This window comes from Otolemur garnettii, unplaced genomic scaffold (genome assembly GCF_000181295.1).
Source record: "Otolemur garnettii isolate 467f Iridium unplaced genomic scaffold, OtoGar3 scaffold00012, whole genome shotgun sequence".
NCBI classification, from domain to species: Eukaryota; Metazoa; Chordata; class Mammalia; order Primates; family Galagidae; genus Otolemur; species Otolemur garnettii.
In genome coordinates, this window is record NW_003852407.1 from 28,015,320 (window position 1) to 28,038,568 (window position 23,249).

Here is a 23,249-nt window from a genome sequence, read left to right on the forward strand (position 1 = left end):
GGTGAACATGGCTGGCGCCTTAGCCACTTGAGCCACAGGAGCCAAGCCGATAAAAATATTTTAAAATTATTGTACATTTTAAGTAGGTAAATTGAAGATTTTAAATAGATGAATTATATAATATGTGGATTATATCTCAATAAAGCTGTTTTTTTAAAAATAGTTAAAATGTTAACATTATTATGTAGACATTACCACACAAAAAGACCTTGACGGGGAAAAGCTGTCTAGCATTCCTGGAAAATTTGAGAAATGATGGAGTCATAAAACAAGGAAAGGATACACATACATACACACAGAGAGACATGTATATGCCATATAAAGCAATAATCAACAAACAATAAAAAGTTCCTCAGGCCAGGCACATGGCTCATGCCTATAGTCATAAGTGTTTGGGGAGGCTAAGGTAGGAGGATTCTTGAGGCTAGGAGTTTAAGACTGTAGTGAGCTGTGATGGTGCCACAGCACTCCAGCCTGGGTAACAGAGCAAGGGAAACTCTGTTTCCAAAAAAAATTTTTAAAATTAAAAATATTAGCTCGGTATGGTGAAACATGCCTGTAGTCCTAGTTACTTGGGAGACTGACGCAGAAGGAACGTCTGAGCCCAGGAGTTCGAGGCTGTGAGTTAGGAACCCACAACTGCACTCCAGCCTGGGTGAAAGAGAACAAGACCTTGCTTGTACATACCGAGGTCAGACAACTAAAAGTGTACTAAAAGTGTAGTTTGTAAAAAGTGCTACCTATCTCACTGGTGAATATCACTTAGGGTCACCTTTGCGGTACTCCCCTTGGGAAGCTACACACCAACACCAGCGCATGCATAGTCCACCTAACAAAGCAATTTTGGAACTCTTTCTGGAATAGTCATCAGAGCTGTTGTCCTAAAAGTCTGACAATTAAGTTAGTGAACTCATCCTAGAAAAAGTGCTCCGTACCTCACTGCTGCATATCACTACAGTCACATTCTAAAAACTTTTGCTTGGCCATATGGTAGCTGTAGTGTCATACAGCAGTGAGGTAAATAGAGCTTTATCTAGGATGAGTTCACAAACTAAACTGTCCAACCTCAACAGCTCTGATGTTGAGGAAAAACAAAATAAACTTTTAAGTCATTATCATAATATCATTATAGGCTGATTAGAACATAAGTTATCGGGTACAAGAGTAGAAAGTAATCTATTTGACCTGGACATTAGCAACAACTTCCTTGAATGGCAAAAAAATCACATCATCAGAAGAGAATATCGTCCTACCTTTGCAGCTGATAAATAAAACAGTTTTCCAACTTCTATAATCAACTTATAAACAAAATGCCAAAAATTAAAATCTGGTAAAAGAATATAACTATTATCATCATTGATAATATTTATATAATCAGCTGACCAAATGCAGAGGGTTGGAAGACAGGAAGAGTGCTTGCAGGAAAGGGTTAAAGCAGCAGAATCTTCCTAGACAATGGGAGTCTAGGGAGCCTGTTTACAGCTGAAGCAATACAAAACAAAGATCTAAGCACATGCATAAGTCCAAACACAGTAGAGAAGAGCTAAAATAATAACTCTTCAAATACAGGAGGAGTTTAAAAATGTCACTGGTTAGATCAGTGATTCAAATGCCGTGACCCTTTAATACAGTTCCTGTGGGTCATAACCCACAGGTCGAGAATCTCTGGGTTAGATGGTTATAAAATGAAGCAATATTCCCTAGCTTATTACTTCCAGCTTTGTCAACTGCCACCTTTGATAATAGTCTCTGTGAAAAGGGGTCAACTCTGATCCTAGTTTAAGTTTAAATGAATGTGAGAAAATATGCTAGTAGCTAGCTTCTGTTTCAGCAGGGTTCCATTGCTTACCTCTTGCTTACCTTCCACTGCTGCTGTCAGAGGAAGAAAACAGCCTCTTTTTCACAAAAGAATGCAGTTTCAGAAGCTTTAAGAGGTAAAAGGATAAAAGAAAAATTCCACAAAAAGAGCAGAAAGCAATATGCAATCTGACTTTTGTTTTTATAGAACTCATTTTGTCCAGTTTGTTTATAGGAATGAAGAAGTAAAAGCTTACCTTTGCTGTTAAAATTTACCAACAACAAGTATACTCAATTATTTGCTGTATCCCAAAAATATTTTCTCAGATTTATTCACTGTGACTCATACTGTTTTACTCAATGCCTACAGTGTACTTAGTGCTGCAAATACAATAGTGACTAAGATAATGTCCCTTCTTTTAAAGAGCTTGCAATCTACTAGAGAAAGACAGGCAATAAAAAAGTAATTACTACAAAGTTTTACTCAATTACATTGAGACAGTAGAAATATAGGTACTATAAATTTTTGTCCAGGAAGGTAGAGAAGGTCTCCTGAAGAGTATGATGTTTAAATTCAAATCTGAATAAGATGAGTTAGCAAGACAAAAGAGGATATGTAGTCCAGTAATAGAAAAAGCTACAAAACCAAAAATCTGATTGTGAATACCAATTTTCCCTTTAACCAGGGCTAAAATGAGTTCTATAAATGCCAAAATGTTTTTAAAAATACTAGATTCTATTAGAGAACAATGGCTTAACTGCTTTGTTAAGATTTTTTTTAATGTATTCTACCTACTTCTCTCATTACCTATTTTTCTAGATTTAGTGAAATACTTTGTTTCCTTGAAGGAAAGTCTATAAATATAATAATAATAGTAGTAAAACATAAATTAGCCATATTAAATTAGAACTTTTATTCTGTAGTTTATCTTTACTAGCTAATTCCTTTCATCTCTACATCTCACAATGTTTTCACAACATTAACAAGATATAAGAATTGCTTCATTTAGAAATGTTAACAAAATACAATGCCTGTTAAAGGTCTCAGCAAAATATTAATTTTTATAGATTTTTAAAGCTTGCTCTAAATATTACTCATACATATGACATCAAACTGAAATGAAATTGTAAAAAGGCAAAACTTCACTGAAAATCACCTAGGTAGACATTTAAAAACGGTAGTTAGCAATTAAAAAAACAACAAAAACCAAAAAAGCTTTAAGAAAATAGACTTGGAAAAAAATAGGCAATGTTAAAGATTTAATATTTCAGAGTATCTGTTTTGGTAACTTTATGCCAAGCACAAATACTCTGAAGTGATCATTTAAGGTGCAATTGATTTACACATCTATAAAATTAAGATAATATAAAGACAAGACAACATGAAACAGCAGAAAACCAGGGAGTCAGTTGGGGAAGAGGATCAGATTTAACCTAATTATCTGTTAACTACATGATTCTGGGACAGTTTCTTAACTCTTTGCCAGCTCAGTTTCCTCACACATAAAATTTATCTACCATCTACTCTACAGTATTAATATGAAGATTAAGTGGGTACAAAGTGAGCCCTCAACACATATCAGTTCCTATATTAAAAAAAAATAATGATCTTGAGTTCATTAAATGAAACTTCATGAAATAAGATATCAATCTTAAAGTGTATCTAGAAGGAAATTTTGGATTTGTATTAGAAGAAAGGAGAGAAAAAGCATGTGCATAAAGAAATGAGCTACACACTCCTCACTCCATCACCAAATTAATACCATGTAGTGAATTACAAGATCACTTATCTAAGGATGTAAACGTGATCAGATTGGAAGGCAAAATAACATTCACAACAAGAAATAGCAAAGCAGCACAGCATCTGCATGATAGCAATGACCAGGGGAGAATAGAGCACAAAGAGAAAAGAAATCTAGTTTCAAGAAACTACAGAATAAAAAAGATAACTTTAACAATTAAATATATTAACTGAATAAAGAACAGTAATAAAATGGGAAAGGTGGGGGCACTCATCCACTAACATTTCTTCTCAGAAAGGACCTGGAGGAGGAAAACTTACTTAAAAAGGGATGTGCAAGATGCAAAGGATAACAGAACTAGAAGGCCAAACATCAAACCATAATAAAGTGAAGAAGCGTTTTGAAAACATTGGAAAGGAATGTCTTCGCGAGCTAAGATGAACATGCTATCTTGTGAATGAAATGCAGAGGCAACTGTATTAAGCCGAAATTCAAGCAAAACATACTGCAAATGTTATCTTGTGAAGTTTTTGAGTATATTAACTTTGGGTCCTCAACAACTTGCTAATGACCAACTGAACAAGAAGGATGCTCGAAATCACACAATCAGCCCTTAAGTGTGGCAGCCATGAAATGGTCTCATTGTCTTCTACTCCGAGGAACAGAATCACTGACTCCACCTTCTGTGCTCTGAAAACTTTCACCTGTCCATACATGCGAATAACTAGGCATCCCTCTCTAGGATGAGAAGTCCTAGAGCCATAGTATTCCTGATTTTCTCATTTGTTGGTGAGATCAGTTCTGCCAAAGCTCTCTTACAACTGCAATGGAGTATAAGATCTGTCTCCTTCCTGTTCTTCTTCATGAGGTTAGAGGCATGAAATAAAGTCTGAAAGCTTTCCCAGGTGCCTCATTTTCCTTACAGGTATTTCTCCCAACAAATTTTTAAAATGTCCAAAGTCATTTTGGTATTTACTTCTCAGAGAACTCAGACCAACATATTTAGTTAGTAATGCTGATCCAAACATTCTGTTTACAGAGGAATCATGGAAGAGAAAGATTTCCTAATCTCCTAATGATGGTAAGGTCATTATTATAGGGAAGGAAGAATCTTACTACCTGTGGAAAGTGGTGGAGGGTTAGGGATGAAAGAAAAAATATGGTGAGGAGATGGATTCAATTGCTGAAGAGTTAAAGGCTGAGAAACACATCCCTCCACTCCTCTACAACGAACAGATGGCAGTGCCTCATAACACTAACAGAAGAAAGAGTAACTGATTTCCTTTTTAATGCTGGACTGAGTGAGTGTGAGAGAGATAGACAGCTGCCTAAGTTCCTGATTTCTTAGCTTGAGAGAGACTGAATCTGGCTGTGTTATAATAGCATGAACTAGAGTGTTAAAAGTTGGAATCATCCTCCAAGTAAGAAATATAGTGTAAGTTTTATTAAACTACTCTTATGTAGTGTTACTTGTATTATCTCCTTTCATCTTCAAAATAGCATTATGAAGAAGGTATTGTTGGTTTGTTTTTTTTTTTTAGACAGAGTCTCACTTGATCACCCTTGGTAGAGTGCCATGGTGTCTTAGCTCATAGCAACCTCAAACTCTTGGGTTCAAGTGATCCTCTTTCCTCAGCCTCCCAAGTAGCTGGGACCACAGGCACCACCACAACACTTGTCTATTTCTTAGAGACAGAGTCTCGCTCTGGCTCAGGGTGGTCTTGAACATGTGAACTCACCCTATGTTCCTGGCTTTTTTTTTTTTTTTAATAGATTCTCAATCTTTTTTACTGGCTGGGTCCTTATTCTTCATTAAACTTTAATTAGTAAGTTTCACTCCTAAGAACTCTTCTATTCTCTTATGCTTTAAGACACCCTTTAGAGATACACCAAATTCTAGACTCTCTATACAACTACCTACTCAAAATCTCCATTTGAATGTAGCAGATGCTGATGTACTACGTACAAGGGTAGCCATAAAGCTCATGTTTAAATCGCATACTATTTTAGTTTTTGGCCACGGCCGGGTTTAAACCCGCCACCCCCAGTATATGGGGCTGGTGCCCTACTCTTCGAGCCACAGGTGCTGCCCAAATTGTGTACTATTTTAAACCACACGCAAACTTTATGGCCATTCTGTACATAACGTTGTCCAAAGTTTTTGCCTATGAACCTACATAATTGGCCAACTTTCCAATCTATCTACTATTGCTAATCCTCTTTCTCGTGAAGCTAATGCCACAGTGGACTTTCTGTTCCTCAAAAATTTCAAACTTATTTTTACTTTAGGCTTTTGTATTTGTCTATTCTATCTCCTTTTATTTCTAGATCTTCAAATGATTGGTCCTTTTTTTTTGCCCAGGGCTCATTTCAAACAGCACTTCCACAGAAAGACAATCCTTGACCATTCATCAGTATTCTGTAATACTGTGAAATTTATTTGGTCTTTGACCCCATTTCTTAGCATAGAACTCCTAAAATCCTTGGAAACTCCAAAAATGAAGTTTTTTTGTATATATACTAATGAGTTGACTAATGACCGGGAGCCCTTAGGCAGATTTAGGAAGGAGGTGGGGCTGGTCACAGAAAAGACCCAGGCTTGATTTCAGCCTACTCTCAACTTCCAGAGAGGGGAGGGGACTAATGGTTAATCTGATCACCAATGGCCAACAGTTTAATCAATCATGCCTATATAAAGAAAATTCCATTAACCACCCCCCCCCCAAAAAAAAGACAAGATTCAGGGAGCTTCCAGATGGCTAACTGAACACATGGAGATTCCTGCCGAGTGGTGTGCCCAGGAGTGCATGGAAGCTCTCTGTCCTCTTCCCCAATGTATCTCTTAACCTGCAGTTTGTTTGTATCCTTTAAATATCCTTTGTTCTTTTTGTTTGTTTCTTTGATTTTGAAATACTGTTGCCCCAGGTGAAAGTGCCTCTGCATCAGCCTAGCTGACTGGAAACTTAAACTCCTGGGTTGAAGCAACCTCCCACCTCAGCCTCCTGAATAGCTAGGACTAGGACTATAGGCACTGACCACAACACCTGGCTAGTTTTTCTATTTTTAGTAGAGACAGGGTCTCACTCTTTCCAGTCTCAAACTCCTCACCTCAAGCCCGTCTCAGCCTCCCAGAATGCTAGGATTATAGGCATGAACCTTTGACCCTGGTCATTTTTTTTTTAATTGCGGATTCATTGAGGTACAAGAAACCAGATTACACTGATTGCATTTGTAAAGTCCCTCTTACAATTGTGTCTTGCCTAGGGTGACCAGATTTTAACATTTGCAAAGGGCAGACAACATGGCCCGGGGGGCAGGTCAGGCCAGGTTGGGGCAGGGCAGGGCTGGGCAGGGCCTGACAACAATGCAAACTTTGATAAGCAGTTCTCAATAATCACTTCTCAACAATTATTTGTTATTATTACAGTTTAACATTATAAAATTAACAAAAATAATACAAAACTCATATTCAGGCGAAATAACCACATGGCAGCTGAAAACCGTATATTCCCTTCCTGTTCTCCCACCTGTTCATGCATTCTTTCCAAAAATCGGGACTTTTTAAAAATGCCGCAGATGTGGAACAAATTGTTCAAAAGCGGGAAGTCTGGTCACCCTAGTCTTGCCCCCAAAAGGTAAATCACACACTGAGATGCCATCCCCCTCCCTCCTTCCCTCTCTCTGTTCTTTTCCCCAACCCCATCCCTTTTTTTCTCTCTCTGCTCTCCCCTTCCCTAACTAGGTCATTAATTGTCCTCATATCAAAATTGAGTACACAAGATCCTAATATCTCCATTCTTGTGATGCTAAGAATAACGTGCTTCACATCCATCCAGGTTAATACAAAGGATGTAAAGTCTCCATCTTTTTTGTGGCTGAATAGTATTGTATGGTATACATATACCACAGCTTGTTAATCCATTCCTGGGCTGGTGGGCATTTAGGCTATTTATACATTTTGGCGATTGTAAATTGAGCTGCAATAAACAGTCTAGTGTGAGTATCCCTACGACAAAAGGATTTTTTTCTTCTGGGTAGATGCCCAGTAATGAGATTGCAGGATCAAATGGGAAGTCTAGCTTGAGTTCTTTGAAGATTCTCCATACTGCCTTCCAAAAACGTTGTATTAGTTTGCTGAACCACCAGCAGTGTAAAAGTGTTCCCTTCTCTCCACATCTACACCAGCATCTGCGGTTTTGAGATTTTCCAGGGTTAGATGGTATCTCAGGGTGGTTTTGATTTGCATTTCTCTAATAATTAGAGACGATGAGCATTTTTTTCATGTTTGCTAGCCAACTGTCTGTCTTCTTTAGAGAAGGTTCTATTCATCTCTCATTGATGTATGAGATTGTTGGCTTTTTTCATGCGGATTAATCTGAGTTCTCTATAGATCCTAGTTATCAAGCTTTTGTCTAATTCAAAATATGCAAATATCCTTTCCCATTGGGTAGGTTGTCTATTTGCTTTGGTTGTTGTCTCCTTAGCTGTACGGAAGCTTTACAGTTTAATTAAGTCTCATTTGTTTATTTTTGTTGTTGTTGCAATAGCCATGGAAGTCTTCGTCATAAAGTCTTTCTCCAGGCCAATATCTTCCAGTGTTTTCCCCACGCTTTCTTTGAGGATTTTTATCATTTCATGACTAAATTTAAGTCCTTTGTCCACCGTGGATCAATTTTTGTGAGTAGAGAAAGGTGTGGGTACAGTCTTTTAGTCTTTTACATGTGGATATCCAGTTCTCTCAGCACCATTTATTGAATAGGGAATCTTTCCCCCAGTATATATTCTTGTTTGGTTTATCAAAGATTAGGGGGTTGTAAGATGTTAGTTTCATATCCTGGTTTTCTATTAGATTCCAAATGTCTATATCTCTACTTTTGGGCCGATACCATGCTGTCTTGACCAACTATGGCCTTGTAGTACAGCCTAAAATCTGGTATGCTGATGCCCTGGATTTGTTTTTATTACTAAAAACTGCCTTAGGTATATAGGTTTTTTCCTGGTTCCATACAAAACAAAGAATCATTTTTTCCAAGTCGTGAAAGTACGATGTTTGTATTTTAATAGGGATGGCATGGAATAGGTAGATTGCTTTGGGAAGTATAGATATTTTACCAATGTTGATTCTTTCCAGCCATGAGCATGGTATGTTCTTCCATTTGTTAATATCCTCTGCTTTTTCCTTTTTTAGGGTTTCATAATTTTTTTTGAAGCAGTTATTCACCTCTTTTGTTAGGTATATTCCTAGGTATTTCATTTTCTTTGAAGCTATGGTGAAGGGAGTTGTGTCCTTAATTAGCCTCTCATCTTGACTGTTGTTGGCATATACAAAGGCTACTGATTTATATCCTGAGACATTACTGTATTTTTGATGACTTCCAGGAGGTCTTGTGGTTGAGTCTTTGGGGTTCTCCAAGTATAAGATCATATCAGCAGCAAAGAGGGAGAGTTTGACCTCCTCTGCTCCCATCTGGATGCCCTTTATTTCCTCATCTTGCCTAATGGTATTGGCTAGAACTTCCAGCACTAATTTGAATTGTAATGGCAACAGAGGACAACCTTATCTGGTTCCAGTTCTAAGTGGAAAAGCTTTCAGTTTTACTTAATACTGGCTGTGGATTTGTCATAGATAGCTTTGATCAGTTTCAGAAATGTGCCAGCTATGCCTATACTCCTCAGTGTTCTAATTAGCAAAGGATGCTGGATTTTATGGAATGCTTTTTCTGCATCTATTGATAGGATAGATCTTTGTTTTTGCTTCTGTTGGTACAGTGAATAACGTTTGTGGACTTGAGTATGTTAAACCAGCTTTGCATCCCTAGGATGAAATCCACTTGATCATGATGTATGATTTTTTTTTTTTTTTAAGACAGAGCCTCACTATGCCACCCTCAGTAGAGTGCCCCCGAGTCAGCTGACAGCAACCTCAAACTCTTGGGCTTAAGCAATTCTCTTGTCTCAGCCTCCCAAGTAGCTTGGACTAAGGCACCTGCCAAAATGCCTATTTTTTTTGTTGTGTTGTAGCTGCCATTGTTGTTTAGCTGGCCCAGGCTGGGTTCAAACCTGTCAGCTTCAATGTATGTGGCCGACGCTGTAACAACTATGGTATGGGTGCAGAGCCAGTCATGATGTATGACTTTTTGATGATAAGCTGTAATCTATTGGCTAGGATTTTGTTGAGAATTTTTGCATCTACATTCATTAGTAAAATTGATCGGAAGTTCTCCTTTTTAGTTGAGTCTTTTCCTGGTTTTGGTATTAGGGTAATGTTTGCTTCGTAAAACGTGTTGCTCCTCAATTTTTGGGAATAATTTCTGCAATATGGGAATAAGCCCTTCTTTGAAGGTCTGACAGAATTCTGGTGTGAAGCTATCCAAACCAGGACATTTTTTTGTTGGGAGATTTTTTATTGTTTCTTTGATCTCAGAGCTTGAAAATGTTCTGTTCAGGAGATCTACTTCTTTCTGGCTAAGTTTAGGGAGAGGGTATAATTCCAAATATTTATCCATTTCCTCCACATTGTCGAATTTCTGGGCATAGAGTTTCTGGTAGTATTCAGAGATAATATCTTGTTTCAGGTGGTATTTCCCCTTTTTCATTTCTGACTGAGGATTCTAGAGATTTTACTTTTCTATTTCTAATTAGTCTGGCCAAAGGTTTAACTATTTTATTTATTTTTTCAAAAACCCAACTCCTTGTTTCATTAATTTTCAAGCCATTAATATTTATCGAGATAATTGATAAGTGTTAGTGTTAGGCCTAGTGGGCCTAGCCTAAGGCAGAAAGGTGTCAGGCCCAGGCTATAATGGAAAAATGCCAGTTAACTCCTGGCAAATTTCTGGACTGTAAACTTTCAAAAAAAAAGATAAAATTAAGTCTAGTTTACTACCAAGATAGATGAAAAAGTACTAAATGATTTCTTACTTCTAGTTCACTCCCAGTTTCTGGCTTGGTTAACTCCCTGGGAAACAAACTTGGAGGCACCAACTGTCCCTGACTGACCTTTAAACAATACCAGGTAGGGAAAGTACTGAAACTAAGATGTATAGAGGGAAAAATATTAAAACAAAGATTTATGATTAACTGACTGCAAATGTACAATGCTTGCTTGCTACCCTACCCGGATACACCTGTGTGCCAACCAGGATGCAGACCAAGCCTTAAAAACCTGACCCCTTAAGCACTAGGCGGGGCTGCTCTCGAAAACCCCTTGTTGGGACACCAAGGCAGTACCTGGCCAGCTCTTGAATAGAGACTCCTGCAAATTCAGTTCACATTGTTGTGTGGTCTCTGGGAAACTCCTGGGCATAATAATAGCATTCTATTCATCTTACTTTGTGAAAGTTCATGGTTTAGTTTTGTCTTTTGCATCATTGTGGAATCTAGGTTCTGTCCTTTAATTTCTGGGTGCTTATTTTGCTGGTGGCCCATTGTGATGGTCAGTGTATAGAACAGTTTGAAGTATTTCTTGTAGAGCTGATCTTGTTGTGGCAAATTTACTCAATATTTGCTTATCAGTAAAAGATTTGATTTCTCCATCAGTTTTAAAGCTTAGCAGGATATGGAATTCTGGGCTGGAAATTGTTCTGTTTAAGCAGATTAAAGTTAGATGACCATTGTCTTCTGGCTTGAAAAGTTTCATTAGAGAAGTCTGAGGTCACCCTAATGGATATGCCCCTGTAGGTCAACTGGTGCTTACTCATGGTAGCTGGAAGAATCTTTTCTTTTGTTTTACTTTGGACAGGTTCATCACAATGTATCTTGGAGAAGCTTTTTTGAGTTGAGGCGATATGGGGTCCGATATCCCTGTGAAAGGAGTGTGTCAGATTCTTCAGTGATATTTGGGAAATTTTCATTTATAATGGTCTCTAGTATGGCTTCCATTCCTCTGGGGGCATTCTTTTTCCCCTTCTAGGATACCTATAACATGTATGTTTGAAGGCTTCATAAAGTCCCATAATTCTGTGAGTGAATATTCTGCTTTCTCTCTCTTCTTTTCTGCCTCTTTAACTATCTGAGCTATCTCAAGAGCTTTGTCCTCTACCTCTGAGATTTTTTCTTCAGCATGGTCTAATCTATTGTTGATACTTTTTATTGCATCTTTAAGTTCCTTCAGCTCTGCTATCCTTTCTATATTCTTTTTTTCTTTTTAGCAGGCCGGGGCTAGGTTCAAACCTACCAGCCCCACTGAGCCACAGGCACTGCCAACCTTTCTATATTCTTCATATTATTCATCTCTTATTTGATTCTATTTTTGGACTTCCTTCTGGTTATTTTCTGCTTTCTCAGCAATTTCTTTCATTGTTTTCATCATCTGTATTTTAAATTCCCCTTCTGTCATTTCTAACATTTTTTTATAGGTGGAATCCTCTGAAGTGGCTACCTCATGGTCCCTTGAGGTGGTTGCTCTGGACTGGTTTTTCATGTTGCTGGGATTTTTCTGCTGATTCTTCCTCAGGAGTGTTTTATTTGTTTCCTTGCCCTAATTTTCCTTTCACTTGCTCTTGCTCTTTAAGTTACTGTGCCTCTGGCCTAAGGTTTTGACGAGTCCTTTTGGTACAGGACCAGAAGGATGAGAAGAGAAGGGAAAAAAGATTAAAAAAAAAAAAAAAGAAAGGAGAAGGGGTGAGTAAAAGGGAATACTGAAAAAAGAAGAGGCACAGAAAGAAGGTGACAGGAGTAATAAAGGTGTACAGTAGGGTACTTTGACCCAACCTTAAAAACTCCCAACTTTTGAGGGTGCTGGGTTGGGTGGTTCCCTTGAGGTTAGCAGCTCTTTGTCAGCTTATTCAGACAAAGTACCCCACCTCCACCAAATAGAGAGGAAAGACAAAAATACTATAAATCAAACCAAAACAAACAAACAGAATATCTTATGGAAGCAGAGCCCGCAGGGGCAGTTTTCCCACAATGACTGCCCATGTGGTCCATAGCTGAATAATATTAGCTCTCTTCCTGCTCAGGGGCTCAGTCTGGGGCCATAGACAATGCTTAAACTCATCCACGCTCTCACCCAAGTTCTCCCAAGGTAGTTCAACTGAGGGCCCAAGTCCAAAAAAACAAAACAGCCCACAGGGAAAACCTTCCCTATTTGCAATCTTGCTGCTATTGTATTACAGCTATGGCAGCCATGGCCTCAGACCAAATGAACACAACCACCTGCCAGTTCTCCACTGCTTTTGCCCTCCTCCTGGGGTGCAGAAGTCTCTCACTGTCTCCCTGTGTCCCCAAAGGGATGTTTCTGGGCAAGCTCACAAGCCAGAGATGCCTGGAATCTTCTCTCCCTAATCTCACCACCCCTAGTTGCAAAGAAGCTGTTACTCAGCTGCCATCTTGCTCCCTTCCTCTGCACCTGGCCTTTTAAATATCCTTTGTAATAAAGTGGTAAATATAAGTGTTTCCTTGAGTTCTCTGAGCCATTCTAATAAATTAACAAAACCTGAGGAGGGGGTTGTGGGAACCCCAATTTATAACTGGTCAGTAAGAAGCACACACAGCTAAAACAAACTGAAGCTTACGACTGGCACTGAAGTGGGGAAAGGGTACAGTCTTAGGAACTGAGCTATCAAGAAAGATCTAATCCCATCTCTAGGTAGACAGTGACAAAATTAAATTAGAGGAAACCCAGCTAATGGACACTAGTCCACCAAAATGAATGTTTACTTGCTAGTGGGGGAAAACCCCCATACATCTGGTATTAGAAATATGTTGTGAAAGTAGAGAGGGAGAACCTGAGGTTTTTTTTCCTATTCAGATGCTCTATTTCCCAATGCCTGTGGTCATTCAACTTTATTTTCTTTATAGACTTATAATCTGAAACCATCTTATTTGTTTGCTACATGACACAATCCCAACCTTTGAAAATCCAATATAAATTCAGACTGCTATGCTGAAAGTTGGAATTATACATAGCAACTAAGAGATACATTTATAAGTCTTAATAAATTTCTGTTATGTACTATTGCTTGCATTATCTCACTTAAAACATTACATGCTAGAGGCTTGGGTCCTGTAGCTCAGAGGGTAGGGGCCAGCCACATACACCAGGGCTGGAGGGTTCAAATCTAGCCTGGGCCTGCCAAACAACAATGCCAACTACAACAAAAAAATAGTTGGGTTTTGTGGCAGGTGCCTGTAGTTCCAGCTACTTGGGAGGCGGAGGCAAGAGAATCACTTAAGCCCAAGAGTTTGAGGTTGCTCTAAGCTGTGATGCCATGGCAGTCTACCGAGGGCAAAATAATGAGACTCTGTCTCAAAAAATAAATAAAGGAAAACAAAAACATTACATACCAGGGATAGTATTATTCCTCACCCCTAATAAAAATACCTACGATAGTAAGCACTCAAATATTTGTTGGTAAATCTGAATTAAGAACACAGTGTGAAGTTGGAATTCAGATACATATGTGATTCCAAAGCACATGGGTCTTTATACCACAATACAATCCCTAATCTAGTAAATGTGCATTTGTTGAGTCATTAATCACAGATGAAGATATTCGATTTTGATTTGCATATGTGCAGAATGTTAAATTATTTTACCACTAAAGGGAGAGAGGCAAATTCAAACTACTTAGCCCTTCTGCAAGATACACAGAAAATGATAACAAAAGTATTCTCTAGAAAACAAATGTGGGATTCTGTCCCAAGATGACTGACTAAAGCTGCGGCACATCGTTCTCAGAAAGATGAACCAAACAAGAACAAAGCTAGAGGCATCATGTTACCTACATTCAAATTATACTGTAAGTCTGCAGGCATCCTCAAACTACAGCCCGCGGGCCACATGTGGCCCGCTGAGGACATTTACCTGGCCTGCTGGGTGTTTTTGTCACCGTTGCCTGTCCTGCTTAGCAGCTGACTTGTCCTGGGGCCTGCAGCCCAGCCCTCCAATGGTCTGAGGGACAGTAAACTGGCCCCGTTTAAAAAGTTTGAGGACCCTTGGTCTACAGTATGGTACTTATAAATATAGACACATAGATCATTGAACAGAATAGAGAAGCCAGAAACAAGACACGTACCTACAATCAACTTATCTTCAACAAAGTGAACAGATACATACACCGGGGAAAGGACACCCTAGTCAATAAATGATGTTGGGAAAATCAGACAACCATATGCAGGAGAATGAAACTGGACCAATACACAAAAATTAACTCAGGATGAATTAAAGACTTAAATGAAGAAAACCTAAACTCTTAAGAATACTGGCTTAGGCAAAAAATTTATAACTAAGATTGCAAAAGTAAATGTAACAAAAACAAAAATAGACATATAAAATTTAATGAAATTAAAAAGCTTCTGCACAGCAAAAGAAATATTCAATAGAGTAAACAGATACAGAATGGAGTAAATATTTATATACTATACATCCAACAAAGGGCTAATATACATAATCTTCAAGGAACTCAACTCAGTAAGAAAAAAACCCTTAGTTTCATAAAATACTCTTTCAGAAGTGACAGAAGGCTGGAGAAAAGATCATTTTCAATGCCAAAACTGTTTACAAATTAAAACCAGTACACTCCTAGTAAATTACCTTTTACTTAAAACCCAAGTGCCAGACTCACCGATCTTCTAAAACTTTAATGGTTTCATGAAGAACTTTCTGTTGCTCTCTCAGGTGTTGATTTTTGGTGAAGAATTCTTCTAGTCTTTGTGCATCTCTAAAAGTCAAGAAATAAAGTTCTTCAGGGAAAAGTACTATAACAGGATAATTCTAAGAACTCCAAAGTACAGTCTTATCACTTCTATATCATAAATTTCTTGTATAATACAAAACAACTTAAAAGGTGAAGTCTGAATATCTTGTTAATCAAGGTTTATATTATACCAGAATTTGCTCTTTGCAGTATTTTTATGTATTATAGAAGTATTATCCTAAATACCAGGCATCCATTATACAACACTGGTCACAAAGGAGGAACTGGATTCTGAGGTTGCCATTGACTCAACTTCATGAAAAACGCTATCAAAATGTATAGTTTTAATATTATTTCATACATGTTAATGTAAATAACAAATTATCTCTATTCACATCATCTCTATTCCAATTACAGAGAATTTATACTCTCTATTTTATTAACTTGTGTTCCTCAAACTTTTTACCAGGTCATACTTTTAAGAGGCAAGGCTTATAGTGGAGTGGAAGAACATGAATCCTAGCCTAAATCCTAGATGGGTATATATCCCAGCTCTATCACTTATCAGCTGTGTGATGTGGTATAATTAACCTAAACTCTCTGTGCCTCAAAAAAACGTGGATACAATAGCATGTACCAGATAAAGTGTTTGTGAGGACTAAGTCCTGGTGTATGTATAGGACACAAAATAGTCCTGGCACATAAATATTTAACTGTTACCATCATGATTTTATAGTCAGAAAAAAAAACTGGTAAAGACACACAAAACCTTCTTTTAGTTGAAGCTAATTATCTTCCAAAGTAGTATCGTATTTTTTCCCTCTATTATTGTTTTTAAAAATCACATTATTACCAGCTCAATGGTTAGAGCGCCAGCCCCATGTGCTGGGGCTGGCAGGTTCAAACCCAGCCAGGGCCTGCTAAACAAACAAACAAAACAAAATGACATTATTAGGCAGGTGGATAACCTTAGGAGTTCAAGACCAGCCTGAACAAGAGAGGAAGACTTCATCTCTACTAAAAAGAAGAAAAACAAAAAACAAAACTAGCTGGGCATTGTGGCAGGTGCCTGTAGTCTCGGCTACTCAGGACGTTGAGGCAAGAGTATTTTTTGAGCCCAGGAGCTTGAGATTGCTGTGAGCTATGATGCCATGGCACCATACCCAGGGCACAGAGTGAGACTTTGTCTCAAAAAATAAAAATCACATTATTAAAAATAAAGTATGTATATATTTTAATTCTAAGAAAATCTATTAGAAATATAATTGGGATTTTCCGTGTGGTCTTGAATTTGAAAATAGAATACTAGGAGACAGGGCAAGGACAAGATGCAGGAGCTTAAAGATTAGGTTCAGGTATTAAATAACTCTTCAGCAGACACTAACTAGAGGGGCTGATAACAACTGGCTTCAATTGGCTTATCAGCTATTCTCTGTCATTTTACATGAAATGTGACTAATTATAATATAATTTACATTGTGTTTTAAAATTTCCCCACCTTTAAAACCACCATGACAGTTCCAAGACAACCATATAAAATATGAAAATGGGAGGGAACTCAATTCTAGAAATTTCTACCCACATTCTTAGAAAAGCCAATCTTTGGTCTTGAATATTCTTCCCCTCTATTATTAAAACTATAAAAGACCTAAAAACACTTATTCCCAGGGCAGCTGTTCTTTGAAGCTTGCCCACTATCTTCACTGAGTGTACTTTCACTTTTAATTAAAAGCTTTCACTTGCTTTGCTTATGTAGTCTGCCCTGAAATTTTCTGCTAGAACACCAAGATCTTGGAAGAAGCTCCACTTGGAAGCCGGTAACAACACTATATAATACTCCAGTTCACCCTGTACTTTGTGTGCTCCAAGCCCTGGAATTAGCCATTTCTCCAAAGTGCCTTAACTCTACTTACTGGAAAGTCAACATCTGAGCTTAAGGTGTGTTCGTTATTATTACTGAGGTGTTATTGCTTTGGGGCCCTCTCAATGGACCGCACCTAGGAAATATATATACATCCTCACATACATTAACACATATCTATTTTATATTTAAAAACCACGACTGGGGGTGGGACACAGTTATAAGAGGGACTTTCTTTACCTAACAAATGCACAGTGTAACCTAATTTTCTATACCGTCAATGAATCCCAAACAATAAAAAAATATTAAAAAATAAATAAAAACCATGAGTATATACTGGTAACTCCAATTGCTACCAATAGCATAGGAATAATTCTATCTTTCCCCTTTTGTGACTCATTTTTATACTTTTTCTTTCCTCTCATTATTGGCAATACATTTATTAAGTTGCTCAAACCTAAAATACACATAAAATGGTATCAAAATCTTTATTAGCCTGAGCCAATCATGTAAATTCAATTCCCTTTCCAAGTTATTATTTAGGAATGACCACACAATTATGGTCGACTCAGAGGAAGTCTTCTGGGGGCAACTTTGGGGAAACTTATCATTAGTAAAAAGAGCTCCTTGGATGTTCTGCAAGTGTTCTGCAAGATGACGAGGATGACGATGGCCATCGTGCCATTTCACAGTGAGTCAAGACTAAGAGGGCAAGCCATAACGCTAAGAATGGCAGAGAAGACAGACAATACAGAGTCTATGTCTTTGATAATTCTGAGTCACTAACCACTAGAATGTCCCTTCTTTGGGCCTTCTATGTGAAAAAATACACTTTTCTCACTATAAAAGTCATTTCTGTTTGTTTTTGTTTTTCACAGTAAGAAACTTTCCTCCCCTATAAGGTAACACCCTAAATTTACTACTCAGAAAAGGCTTAATTTCCTCTGGAAGTAAAAAGAAATTGAACAGCTATCAATTAGGGGACTAAACATAGTTCTACTACAGAAACATATCTGGCCAGGTGTAGTGGCTCTTGCCTATAATCCTAGCACTCTGGGAGGCCAAGGAAGGTGGACTGGTTGAGCTCACAAGTTCGAGACCAGCCTGAGCAAAAGAGAGACCCCCGTCTCTACTTAAAAAAATAAAAATAATAAAAAGAAAAAATGAGGCAAGAGGATCGCTTGAGCCCCAATTGCAGGTTGCTATGAGCTATGATGCCATGGTATTCTATCCAGGGCGACAGCTTGAGACTCTGTCTCAAAAAAAAAAAAAGAAAAAGAAAAAGAAAAAGAAACATATGTATGATTAATATCTTTTAAGGTAGGACCACGTATACTTTCAACAAAATAAAGTATTTGTAAGTATTAATGATTAACACTCAAAAAATTATTTTAAACAGAACTGTTAAAAAAAAATTTTATATTTCTGAATCAAAATTTACTTCCAAACATGACTTCCCAGCTGTAAGGAAAAATTTCCCAATTTGCATTTTCAGAGTGTAATGGGGAAAACAACTGGGTATGTTCTGATGAATGCTTAGTAACTCTAGCTTTCAGATGCCTTGGAAGTTTTAGGAACATAAAACAACTGAGGCTCATAGGTATATACAGTAAAGCCAATGTAATATTATTAATCTTATGATACTGATTCTTGTTATGAGCACAATTTGTTTTAGATTCTTGAATGTAAAAGCTCTAAACAATCAGGAATAAAATCTGCTCCTGAACTTAGAAAATCAGATCTAATTCAGGCTTAACAACCAAAACAAGGCTCGGCGCCTATAGCTCAACCGGCTAAGGCGCCAGCCACATACACCTAAGGTGGCGGGTTCGAATCCCCAGCCCGGACCCGCCAAACAACAATGACGGCTGCAACCAAAAAATAGCCGGGCGTTGTGGCGGGTGCCTGTGGTCCCAGCTACTTGGGAGGCCCTGGCAGGAGACTCGCTTGAGCCCAGGAGTTGGAGGTTGCTGTGAGCTGTAATGCCACAGCACTCTACCCAGGGGGACAGCTTGAGGCTCTGTCTCAAAAAAAAAACAACCAAAACAATTCAGCAGAATATTCTGGTCATTCAGAATTATTTAAAAGAAGTCTTATAATACCTATTTAGTTTCCATTTCTTTTTTTTTTTTTGAGACAGAGCCTCAAGCTATCCCCCAGGGTAGAGTGCAACGGCATCACAGCTCACAGCAACCTCCAACTCCTGGGCTCAAGCGAGTCTCTTGCCTCAGCCTTCCAAGTAGCTGGGACCACAGGCGCCCACCAAGACGCCTGGCTATTTTTTGGTTGCAGCCGTCGTTGTTTTGGTGGGCCCGGGCTGGATTCGAACCTGCCACCTTAGGTGTATGTGGCTGGTGCCTTAGCCACTTGAGCCACAGGCGCCGAGCCTAGTTTCCATTTCTTATATGAGTTTAGAAATCCCAGAATTATTGTGTTCTCCCTCTTGCAGTATTTTGAATTCAGGTGTTAATTATCACTAAAGAAAAGAATGCCACTGACAGATCAAAATAAGCTTATAGGTCAGTTGTTGCTTTAATAAATAATAATAATAGGTTATATATGTTATATTAAAATTTAAATACACATGCAAATATTAAAGCTATACTTAAAATTGTAAAGTTAATTTTTCTACTTTAGAAAATGGAAAAAAAAACTACTGTCAACTATTCAAGGCCCATACTAAGCAAAGCTAATTTCGACATCAGTATCTACTACATTATAACTGAGACATCAGTATTACACAGTGATACTTACAAAATTCGTTCCTTTTTCAGTTTGGTTACTTTCACTTGTAAACCTGAAAAGCAGAAAGAAAAAAAAAACCCAGTATTGTCTTTATTCATTTTACTTTTTCAAGACAGAGTCCCACTATATGTTGCCCTTGGTAGAGTGTCGTGGTGTCACAACTCACAACCACCTCAAACTCTTGGGCTTAAGCACATGGTTCTCAACCTGTGGATCAAGAGCCCTTTGTAACAATGAAAATACACTGTGGCATTAGGAAGGTTGAAAACCACTGGCTTAAGTGATTCTCTTGCCTCAGCCTCTCAAGTAGCTGAGACTACAGGTGCCCACCACAATGCCCAACTATTTTCGGTTGCAGTTGTCATTGTTGTTTAGCAGGCCTGGGCCGGGCTCAAACCTGCCAGCCTCGGTGTATGTGGCCAGTGCCTTACTCACTGAGCTATGGGTGCCAAGCCCATTTTACTATTTCTAAAGCAATTATCTACCTCCTTCTATGAAGCAAATGTTAAGTCACTTTAGTCTGATCTTCGAATAATGAATGAGGTCCCACTAGTTTGTATTTTTCCTCTTGTTTGTACCATAGTCTATCACATAACAGCCAAGTGGAATGAAATTTTCCCCATTTTAAGTGAATTATTTCCTTTCTAATAGCAGGGACAAGCATATAATTAGAAGTTCACTATAAATGAAGGTCTATGTTCTAACACAGCCTATGTATTTGCCCACAGCAATGGTGTTTACATAAGCTCAAATCTTCTTGGATTATACTAGATTGTGGCAGGAAGTCCAGGATTAGGCACAAAATTGCTCAGGAATAAGTACTTAACAAAGGACACTGATGTTTTTATCTCAAGATATTTGTTACATGTATTTTTCATTTTAGTTAAGTCTGACACAAAACGTAAGAGAAGACTATTGGCTGTGGGAGTGAGGTAGTTACTGAAAAAAAAGCAGACTGATACAGTGAAACTGCAAGGAAGGATATAGACAAAATAGGTTGATGTTTCTAATTTATATGAATAGTCACCAACCAAAGAATAAAAATAGTCAAACAAATGTGATAATACATATAACATCACTAGCAACTAAATATAAATGCAAACCAATACAATTGCTTAGCAAAATTATAAAAATTTAATACTCAATATTGATAAAAGCATCGTGAAACTATACTCCCATACTTTGCTGAAGACATTGTACATTGGTATGATTCTTTTGGAAAGCAACTTAGCAATATGGGAAGTCTTTTTCATGAGTATCTCACTTCTTAGATAACAACCTATAAAGAAACTCACAGTCATAAAAAATAAGTAACAATTTATAGCAGTGTAAAATACTCTATAAAATAGAGATATGTTCAAGTAAAAATTTTTTTTGAGGCAGGGTCTCATACTGCCACCCAAGCTGGAGCACAATAGCTGGATCATAGTTCACAGTAACCTTAAACTTCTGGGTTCAAAGGTTTCTCCCATCTCAGCCTCCCAAGTAGCTAGGGCAGGTGAATGCCACCACATCAGCTACTTTTTAAATTTTTTTTATGGAGATGGGGGTCTTGCTATGTTGCCCAGGCTGATCTCAAACTCCTAGCCTCAAATGATCCTTCCACCTTGGCTTCCCAAGGTGTTGAGACTATAGGCATGAGCCACCATGCCTGGCCCTATTAAGGATAATATTCTATAATCACTAGAGAGAATGATATAGTGATATTAAAATCATTTGATAAAAAAATTAAGACTAGCAGCAAGAAATGGTGTGAAATATAAACGTGTAATACAAGCCTATACAATCTTTGATTAAAACTATTTTAGTAACTTGTTATATATAAAAAATGATTAAAAGATTTCAATTAAAAAAACTAAAAATGAGGGGGAAAAAACTATTTCAAAACACATACAGGCTGGGTGCAGTGGTTGACACCTGCAATCCTAGCACTCTAGGAGGCCAAGGCAGAAGGACTGTTTGAGCTCACCAGTTCAAGACTACCCAAAGCAGGAGTGAGACCCTCATTTATAAGAAAAATACCAGCTGGGTATTGTGGCAAACACCTGTAGTTCAGGCTACTTGGGAGACTGAAACAAGAGAATAACTTAAGCCCAGAAGTTTGAAGTTGCTGTGAGTTATGAAGCCATGGCACTCTACCCAGGGCAACATAGTAAGACTGCCACAAAAAAAAGGGAAACTAACAAGAACATATTAAAGTCTAAGAATTGGATTTTTCTAGTTGATTACCTCTTTCTCCTCCATTTTCTCTATGCTCCCTATTTTCTACAATGTGGTTAACATAAAAGAGGGACAAAAACCATCAGTATTTACTTTTTGATTCCTAAATCAGTGCTTTTATTATTCTACAGTCTCTACAACTGTAGGTATTTTATTTACCTTTTTAAAATAAACTGCCTAGAAAATTTAAAAGTTCCATATCTACTCAAGAATTTATTTTATTTGGTGGCAGAATTAGTTGCCAATAAGTAGTTATTAACTGCATGAGTTCCAAAAAATCAAAGATTCTTTTTTTTTTGTCTTTGGTAGCACATGGATTCTAGAAAGTTATACATTTAGAAAAGCTTTCCATACTTTGTGTAGAAACATATTTATCACTTCTCTAAACAGAGCTTTTCATTATTTGCTTAAATCAGTGTAATCTTTTGGATAATACAATTCAGATGAAAGTTTTTTTTTTTTTAATCTATATATTTCCCGACCATATACACTGATGGAGAAGCCACTGCCTGTTGCCCTCAGTGACAATGATTTAATGCCAAGAACTCCGTATATTATGGAAAAATAAAGGTCCTAGAGAACTTTTTAGGCGTTACACTTTTGCCCTGTATCTCAAATTTCACCTCTAGAAAATGTCCAACAGATATGACAGATGATACATTTTACCCTCAATTCTATGGCGTGTGATTTGAGTAAATAAAATGTTACGAATAAGACAGTGGAATGAATGTTACAGATAAGCCCGGACGCCAATGTTTACAGCAGCTTTATTCATAACAGCCAAACATTGGAAACAATCTAAACATCCTTCAATGAGTAAACTGCTAAAAAAAACCCAAAAAAACAAAAAACCAACCCAAACATCTGTTGCATCCATGTACCACATACACTACTGAGCAATAAGAAGTAATGAACTGTTGATAAGCATAACAATGTGGATAGATCTGAAAGGAATTATGCTGAATTAAAAAGGTCAGTTTCATAAGGTTCTATTCTGTGATTCCACTTACACAACATTCTTGAAATAAAAGCAGTATAGAGATGGAGAACAGATCAAGGTGGCCAGTGGTTAGAGGGTAGATGGAAAAAAAGTAGCCCGGGATTTAAAAGGGTGGCAGTCACAGGAATCTACACAAGTGATTAACTTGAACAGAACTAAATCAATGTACACATACATACAAATGTGAACATTTGTAAAATTGGTAGAATTTGAACAAGGTTAGTAGATTTTATCAGTATCAATTT

The 23,249-nt window shown here is 37.6% G+C and overlaps 1 protein-coding gene across 3 annotated transcripts in view; it reads right to left on the reverse strand.

Moving 5' to 3' along the window:
• RBBP8 (RB binding protein 8, endonuclease) overlaps positions 1-23,249 on the reverse strand; it is a 110,981-nt gene that overhangs the window by 66,678 nt on the left and 21,054 nt on the right. For all 3 annotated transcript variants that reach the window (XM_023510250.1, XM_023510251.1, XM_003784785.3), the window contains 2 exons: positions 19,794-19,836; positions 15,107-15,202 (listed from right to left, as the gene is read on the reverse strand). In XM_023510250.1, the coding sequence (XP_023366018.1) occupies positions 15,107-15,202; positions 19,794-19,836 (139 nt within the window). The remainder of the gene's footprint in view (positions 1-15,106; positions 15,203-19,793; positions 19,837-23,249) is intronic.